We start from the raw sequence: 9,165 nt of genomic DNA on the forward strand, positions 1-9,165 counted from the left end.
CAGGAGTACTTGTGGCACCTTAGAGACTAACAAATTTATTAGAGCATAAGCTTTCGTGGACTACAGCCCACTTCTTCGATGCATATAGAAGTGGGCTGTAGTCCACGAAAGCTTATGCTCTAATAAATTTGTTAGTCTCTAAGGTGCCACAAGTACTCCTGGTCTTTTTGCGGATACAGACTAACATGGCTGCTACTCTGAAACCTTTATTTTTTATGGTTATTAAATAGAAAGACCTTAAAAGCCAAACCTGGAACATGAAATAGCGGTGTTGGCTATCAAACAAGTATTTTAATTACATATTACTTGTAACACTGAACTCGGTGAAGTAAATAAGAAAGCAACATGGGATACATAGAACAGTTAAGAAGGGGGATGAATTAGAACAGATTACAAGAGCAAGAAGGTGAGAGGAGAAGCATGAAAAACCACCACAGAAGAATGAGGTCAGGTTTTTTTCCACCGTTAGCAGGGCTTGAAAAATATACCCAACTATTCACCAGAGAAAGGCACATAATATATCCACCAATATTTGAAAAATAAAGTTTTTTTTTTGGGGGGGGGGGGCTTAATTAAGTTTCTAGCCCTTGGGGAAAGACAACTCTTTCAAGTATTATCTGATGCAATGCTATCTTCCCAAATCTGCACATGGATAGCTCCAGGACCTCTGCTGCAGCTTGGGAAAGCTAACAAAACTGGCCATTTTCACTGAGGCTATTCAGACCCAATGGGTAGCAATGAGACGAATACCTTGTTATTAGTAAGTATTTTCAAGCCCTGACCTTCAAGTTGACCTGCCTTCAAATGCAGGATTCACCTCTAACCCATTGACAAAAGATTCTGTTTACACAGTTCTGCTGTATCTGTCAAAGCACACATTCAGAATGCTTTTTTTTTTTTTTTGGGGGGGGGGGGGGGGGGCGGAATCAAATCAAATAAACCCACCAATAAAAGCCTCAAGATTTAATGAGCTTTCAATATTGGTGTGGCAATATACCCAAGTATTACATACAGTTAATGTCAAAGCTATCTGTTTACAGTTAACTATAGCTACATATTACAAAAGTTGACTTTACAGTAGGGAATACACCTTTCAGGTTATTTAAAGATGTGCAGCCATCTCAAATTCAAAGTTGGATTCTAAAATGCAAAGAAATGAAGTCACATGTCTACTACAGTTAATAGCTATAGTAAACTTCTGTGAGTTTAGAGAAAAAGATTCTCTATTACTACCAGTTTTCGTTTGTGTATAATCAGTTTCCTTGTTTCTCCTGTAGAGTACGATTTTCCAGTCTGCTTTAAATCATTCACACAGCAACAGAGGAAAGAAACTTTTTTAATCAAAATGTGATTGTAAAACCAGAAAAATTACCAGGAAGTACTATTAGGGATATTGTGATAGGGTGGTGCTTGGAAGGCTGGGTTTTCTAGTGGGTAGTGCACCTGACCCAAGGGGGTTTTGGGGGGTGAGAGGGGGCAGCGAGAGGAGAAGAAGAGGGTTAATTGTGCCTGGTTCCTGACTTCAGGCTGGGAGTGTTTGTGCCTTCCCTCTGCATCTGGGCCTTGGCCGTAAGTGGGGTATGGTACAGAACACAGGCCCTCTCCTCTCCACCAGGTCCTAGCCCAGGGCCCTGTGGGAAGGAACACCAGCAGATTCCTTCCTGCAGAGAGTGTAAGTCTGTTGCAGCGAGTAACATCCCGTCTTATGTGCACCTTCAGTTTGGGGCATGGCTCCTTTGGGCCCAGTGTGGGGTTTGTATACCCCCATCACAGGCACAGAAGTTACTTTAACTTCATTGTAAAATTGGCCAAAATTCAAGTCTATTTCCACCCCTAAAAAGTCAGTCTAACTTGAAACAAAAACTTTTGGATACAAACTGTATTGATTTTTAATCATGTATATATTTGTTAAATTTCAGTGAAACTTTTCATTGGGAAATTAGTTTTCACTGTTTGCCATAAGAATCAAAACATGTTCAAGACTTCAGGGAACTGAATGGCTTAAACTTAAATAACAGTATAAATTTAGTCAAACTTCTGTGCTATATTACAGAAAAACTATGAATAATAAAGTACAAATATTCAGTTAAAGACCTATGTATTATGCTCAACAAACAAACCCACTAAAGCACTACTTTCAGTGAACAAAGCTCACACTGAAATATTCTATTTTAAACTTAATATTAAAAATGTATATTCTTATCGCACTATTTATCCTCAAGGATCCCAAAGCATTTACAAACTGTTGACATATTGGGATCTCTTATATAAGTTATTCTCTTACCCACAGCCCTTTAGGGGTGTACAGGACAGGGTACGTGTGGAAGCAGAGAATAAATTGCAGAAAGGAGGCAAAACACATTTGGACTTGACTACACTGTTACTATTAACACCTCTACTCTTCTAGAGTGTTCCCCCATCACTCAGGGAGATGGTATGGACACAGTATGATATTTGGAAGTGCTCAGCATACTGGTTAAAGTCTGGTTTGCCAATGCAGCCCATGTCATTATCGAGGGTCCTCATGCCTGGAACAAATAAGCGAACAAATGACAAACAATTCAAATGTTTTTGTCTAGTGTTTTACCTGAAGATACTAGCTATATCGGGGTGGACACCTGCTCCAACCCTAAAGGGGTTGGAAAAGTCCTGCAGAGGGCTGGGGCTGCGAAAGGGAGCAAAACCCTGGCTGATTGGGGGAAGTGACTGCAGCTGGGGCCACGCCCCAAACTAAGCAACTGGGCCTTATAAGGCGGCCAGGGAAGCCAGAGGGAGCAGTCTCACTTTGACTTGAGAGGGAGACAGGCCTGGCTATTGGGGAACTCACCCAGGGGACCTAGAGGGAGGTGGAGCTGGAAAGCCCTAGGCCAGCAACTCCCCAGGCTGCAGGGCCTAGTTCTAGGCCTCCTAGGTATTGGGCCTGCAGAGGGGCAGCCGGAGGGTGGTTAAGGCAGCCAGTCCAAACCCCTTGTTGCCTGTGATGATCGGCTGATAGACTGCAGTCCACCCCAGGACGCGGGGGCTAAACAGAGACTGGCAGTAGCCACAACTGAGGCGATGTGGGGATAGGGGGTGGGGAAACCCAGCAAGACTGTGGAGTACTGCAGGAGGCAGAACCTTGAGATAAGGGCACTGGGGTCCTGGGAGGGACATGGGGGCCGACGACAAGTGGATCACTGGCCTGCAGAGGGCGCTCCTGGGTCAAAGAGCTAATTCCTGAGGGCAACCAGCAGGAGGCACCGCAGGCGTGAGTCTGCGCTTTGCTACACTAACCAAAACAAATTTTGCCCTGAACTAAGAGCATCAGATCTTAGTTTTTGCATAACCTTGAAGTTATACTGAACTTCACACTGCTTTTGGACACAGATTGCAACTGTAGTGAGAACAACCTCCCACTTTGGGAAGTCAGAAGAGCAACCTTTCCTTTTGAATAAAGGATCCCGATGTTTTAACTCATGCCTTTATCACCTCAGCTTCCAGTTGTGTAGTTTATCTGGGACTGATGGAGACCACCTTACAGAAGCTACAACTAATTCAACATGCTGCATTTGTTTACTAGCCAGAGACTGAAGAGATCATATCACTCAGCCCAATTTTAGTCTGGAGTCTGCCAGGGAAACACTATTCATCTGCAAAGCCTCTAGTAGGCTAGCACCCAGATACCTTAGAAACCATTTATCCATCCACAATCCACCAAGACAACTACACACCACAAAACCATTGTAGCCAAAATGATTCAGGAGAAGACTCAGGGGCAGAGAATTCTTAGTGACAGGACCTCAACTTACCAAGCAAAGTCAGACTAAGTCTGAGCTTGACATTTGTTTAGGCAAACATAAGACTGACCTTTTCTCTATAGCTTTCCTCCAGCAGTATCATTCTCTCGCCCCCCCTCCCCCCCATCACCAGCCTTTTTAAAAAGTTCTGGTATGAGGAGAAAGATGAGACGAGTGCTTGTGTCCTCATCTATGCAATAACAGTGATAAAGATGCACTGCTATGGCATGGACTAATGAACTAATCATTCATGCCAATCAATTTCAGGGATGGTATTTAATATTGCAAGAGTATGTTTACTGCCACGGTTAAAGAGAACAGTTCAACCACTGGGTTGGGAAAAGTAACTGGCTAGACATCTACTTGCAGAGTTTTCTGAAGTGGTAAGCCTTATTGTGTCCACAGCTGCTTCTTTCATGAGTTTTCCTCATTTAAAATAATAAATTCAAATTTAAGAAACCAAGACAAACAGAGAAAATAGGAAAGAGTTTACCTGCTCCAAGCAATGTAATAACAAGCAACTGATGAAGGTATGCCATGCATAGAAGCCAGTCTAGAAAATCTGGTGAATTATAAAGATCTTTTCAATTCTCCCACATATCTTGACTTTATTCTAAAGCAGAAAGTTCTGAGAAATATGAACACTTCATAATTCAGCTTATGAAGTTGTTGCATTTAATGTTTAGCCTGTTTAATAATCAAAATTAAAAAGAAATTTAGTCCATCCTCCCACAAGTACATGATTATTTTTTACATGCGCTCGCTCTCTCTTCTTAGAATAGTTTCTAGCATATTCTCTAGCCTGGTTTTACCAAAGTTGTTTGCAGCACTTCTCTGAAAGACTATTCATTAGAACTTAGAAATCATTTTTCAGAACACAGCTATATACAAAATTATTCTGTGCTTAGGCCGGATCCTGCAATTGGATCCACACGGACAAATCACTGCCCCCAAATGGAGACTCGCTGCCTACAATGGGGCTCTGCATGGGCATAAGAGTACACCTGAGCTGAATCCTCCACCATGCAGATCCAACTGAAGGACAGACTTAAAGTTGTACAATATTTAGCAATGCCTCTCCTTCCTTCAGGATTACATTCTAAAGGTGTGTGAATACATGTCCACCGTTGCCATCCCACCCACCCACACTTAGCTGAAGCATACAGTTTTATAAGTCTTTCCACGAGGAAATCTCTTCAACACCTGTCATTTTATTCTCATTTCCCCCCCCCCCAATCTCTTCTCATTTCTCTCCAATTTGTCCATATCTTTCTGACTGAGGAGCTTAGAAAGAAACTGGGTACTTTAGCTACTGTTTCACCAGATAATTAAAATCATCTCCCTGACTTAAGACAAGATGCTTCTGAATACGCAGTCCAAAAAAAACCCATACATGCATTGAACACCCCAAGGTCTCTTAACATTACCTGCATCCCATAAAGTATTTATGGTTTGGCTTCCCTCCCACCCCATCCCCAAATGTACTAATTTGCATTAGTTCACATTTAGTTTCAATTTCTTGTCCATATTTCTAATCTCTATTGTTTGTTTTTAGTAGTAACTTCCTAAGCATGTTGTTTACCCTCTCTTCCCAATCATTAGTGAGGATGAAGATTAAAGCCAGATTTAGCACGGATTCTTTTGTTCCTCAATATACATTTTTCTCCAACTTAACACAACACTAATTTTGGTATCATTTGTTTGTCCTTTTATACAGAATTCAAAACCATGGGCTTTGTTCATTCATTTTTCCTCATATGAAGTAATGGCCATACTGTGGTGAAACCAGTGGTACATCTAGCCCAGTATCCTGTCTTCCAACAGTGGCCAGGGCCAGATGCTTCAGAAGGAATGAACAGAAGGGCCAGTTCTGGAGTGATCCATCCCCTGTCATCCAGTCCCAATTTCTGATGGTCAGAGGTTTAGGGATACCCACAGCTTGGGATCACCCTGATCATCTTGGTTAATAGCCATTAATGGACCTATCTTCTGTGAACTGATCTAATTCTTTTTTGAACCCAGTTATAATTTTGGCTTTCACATCCCCTGGCAATGAGTTCTATAGGCTGTGCGCTGTGTGTTTGTTTTAGACCTGCAACCTATTAATTTCATTGGGTGACCCCGGTTCTTGTGTTACATGAAGTGTTAAAGAACACTTCCCTGTTCACTTTCTCCACATCATCCATGGTCTGATAGACCTCTATCATATCCCCCTTAGTCGTCTCTTTTCTCGGATGAACAGTTCAGCTCTTTTTAAACTCTTCTCATATGGAAGCTGTTCTATACCCCTAACCATTTTTGTTCTTCTCTGTACTTTCCCCCCTCCCCCACCCAAGTCTAATGCATCTTTTTGAGACAGGGTGACCAGAACTGCATGCAGTATTCCAGGTGTAGGTGTATCATGGCTTTATGATATTTTCTGTCTCATAATGTATCCTTTTCCTAACAGCAACTAACATTGTTAGCTTTTTTGACTGCCGCTGCACTTTGAGCGGATGTTTTCGGAAAGCTATCTGCAATGACTCCAAGATTTCTTTCTTGAGTGATAACTGCCAATTTAGAACCCATCATTTTGTACATATAGTTGTGATTATTTTTTCTAATGTGTATTACTTTGCACTTAACAGTGCATGTCACCTTAGTTTTGTGAGAAATACTTGTAAATTCAATCCTTAAAAAAAATTCTAAATTAAATAAGATTTGCCATTAATTGCTAATTCTGGTCCACTCTGGTAGCATTACTTATTTTTGTGTACAGTAAGTTGTCCCTGTTTTAGGTAGGACAGCTGACTTTTGCTTTAGTAAAAGAGTGCAAGACAATTCCCAGAAATATTTGGGGAACACTAACAACTGTGTAAATCATATCATCCTTTCAGTCATGTGCAATGATAAGCCCTGAAGGCTTCTCCTGACCTCCCTGCAAATCATGAGACTATCAAACTCATGACTGATCACTTACTGTCAGCCTTCAACTGAAGAGAGAGTCACTGTCTGAACAGATTTATTCTGGTTCATTGTAATCACTTTGACAAAAATAGCTATATTGTCTTTGAGTGCTACCTTAAGGCTTTGTATTTCACTAAGTTTGGAGATATAGAGGGTGTCAAATATTTTATTTCAGATGTAAAGGCTTCCAAAAGCAGAAGACAGACTTAGTATACACAGCCATCCATCTCTCGGTGGATTTCTTACTGTCGAGCAAGAGCAATATTTATCATTGTATAAAATCTAGTTTTCACGTATTGAATAGCCCGAAACACTATACTATTCAACTACTCACCAGCGAGCCCATTAACTAGCCAAAAATATTGTATCGACGCAACACATGGCAATTAGAGCCAGAACAAGTGTTTATACTTCGCCCCGTAAGCGCGTTCACATGAGAGGCACCTGCTGGTCCAGCTTGGAGAGTTCAAGTCTCTCACGTCCTCCAAGCAACTAGCGGCCGACACTGACCCAGCGGCGCCGCGCTCTGCAGAAGCAAACGGGCCGGCGGAGAGGCAGGAAAGGAGAGGGGCAGAGCTGGAAAGTGCGGGGAGTCCCGGGAGTAAGTGGTTTGTCAGTGAGCGTAACTGGGTGTGCAAGTGCTGTCAGCCAGACGCGCCCGCAACCTGCTGCCCTGCCCGGCAGAGCTCCCACCCTCGCAGGGAGCAGCGCGGCTGCTCCGAAAGGGGACCAAGCGATCCTACACACAACCCGGGAAGGAGCTGCGGTCACAGGGAGGGAAGGAGGATGGAGTGACGGGGGCTTCGCAGCACCCTGTGGGTTACCGGGGGAGGCTCTTCCCCGGGCCAGCGTAGGTCTAACGCGGGCATTTCGCTCCCCCGCAAGCCAGGGAAAAGCGGCTCCCGGGAGCGCCCCGCTGGGAGCAGCCGGCCGGGGAGTTCGCGGCGCGGCCCAGGTACTTACATATCTGTTGATGAGCGTGCGGATGAGGCTGCAATCCATGGTGAGCCAGAGCCGCTCAGGCACTCGGCCGGCTGGGCTGCTTAGCTCGCCTCACTTCCACTTTTCGCCTCCATGGAGCAGTGGCTGCTCCTCCTCAGCCACCCACACGCCCACTCAGGGAAGCGGAGAGCGACTCCCCTGCCCTGCCCCACCAGCTCTCGCTCTGCCCGCCTCCTCCTCCGCTGCTCCGGCTAAATCATGCGTGCGCCAGGCGCAGCCGGCTACCCAGGTGTGCGCCGCTGCTCCTGCCGGCGCCTCATCCCCAGAGCAGGGAACTCGGCTCGAGGTGCTGCCCCTGGACACTTTGCAAGGAGGAAAAACCCGCGGGGGAGGGTTCCTGCCTCTGCCCTTTGCTCTGGCTCCTAGCGGCCAGACAATGTTTTACGGAGCGTGCAGTTAGCTCTGCTCGCTAGCTCCTAAGCCCTGCCCAGATCAGACCAGCTCCGCCCGCCTCCCACTTTGATCTTTGCCTGCAATTCAGACTGTTCACGTCATAAAGGGCGTGAGAGCATGCGCATGCCCCCTCCCCCAAATAAACTCCCCCTTCCAGCCCACGCAGCGAGCCGCGCTCCGCCCCTTTCACTCCTATTCTGAGCTTCACACTGCGCCTGACAGTGAGTGAGGCGCTCTCAGGGCAGGGTTGACAGGCGCTCGGTTCACCGAAGCTTGGAGGTGTCGGATTGAAGCGTTTGCATCTTGCCTCCCTCCCCCAATCCTGTGTTTTAACTCCAGGGGAAAACTCCCCGCGTTACAGCTCATTTTTCCAGTCCTCTTTGATTCTTCCGCTATAGCTTCAAGGAGCTTTCTCCTGCATATTTTGCACACCCAAAACACTCCTTGAAGTCAGATGTGGGGGTGCAAAGAATGCAGGCTGATGCCGCAGAGGGTGAGTGTTTTATTAACATACACGTATTCTTTACAATCCTTCCTTGTCCTTATCGCTGCAGCTTTTGTCCTGGCTCCGTATGGGTTGTGAGTGACAATCTCAGAAAGTGCTATCAACCACCATCTGTTCACACAAGTTTGCAACAGAAAATCCGAAAAGCAGAGGGAGATTCCCGCCTGTTGAAAGAGTGTATCCCATAAGTGGAGCAAAGAGAAAAGAGCGGGAAGCTCTTTCTTTAATCACCTTGCTGTAAAGCCCTAATCTCCAACTACCGAGATACTGATGCTACCTCGCAGGCAGTGGAGGGAGTGATGGTAGCTGGAGCTCTCCCCGGAGGGGGGGAGAACTTGTCGAAGCAGTGGGATAACCCCAGAGAGCTCCCGCAGTTCCGAGCTGCAGCGGCTGGGAGCTCTAGGGCAGCAGAGCACCAAGCCAGTGATGAGCGCTCCTTGTTTCCTTTGCTGTTGAGGATGGGAAGTCGAGGAAAGGGAACTTTAGATGGAGCAGATGTTCAGTTTTCTCCGTTCTGGACTTTATTTGTAAAATTTATAGGAG

At 45.2% G+C, this 9,165-nt stretch overlaps 1 protein-coding gene across 5 annotated transcripts in view; it reads right to left on the reverse strand.

Annotated features, from left to right (window-relative positions):
* ATP11A (ATPase phospholipid transporting 11A) overlaps positions 1-8,132 on the reverse strand; it is a 239,391-nt gene extending 231,259 nt beyond the window's left edge. For 3 of the 5 annotated variants that reach the window (XM_034758138.1, XM_034758139.1, XM_034758142.1), the window contains exon 1: positions 7,686-8,131. In XM_034758138.1, the coding sequence (XP_034614029.1) occupies positions 7,686-7,724 (39 nt within the window). In that variant the 5' untranslated portion in view covers positions 7,725-8,131. Of the gene's footprint in view, positions 1-7,685 lie in introns of all 5 variants that reach the window. The other 2 variants (XM_034758140.1, XM_034758141.1) reach the window with 1 other exon arrangement.
* Positions 8,133-9,165: the final 1,033 nt, after the last annotated feature.

Source organism: Trachemys scripta, chromosome 1 (genome assembly GCF_013100865.1).
Source record: "Trachemys scripta elegans isolate TJP31775 chromosome 1, CAS_Tse_1.0, whole genome shotgun sequence".
In the NCBI taxonomy this organism is placed as follows: domain Eukaryota; kingdom Metazoa; phylum Chordata; order Testudines; family Emydidae; genus Trachemys; species Trachemys scripta.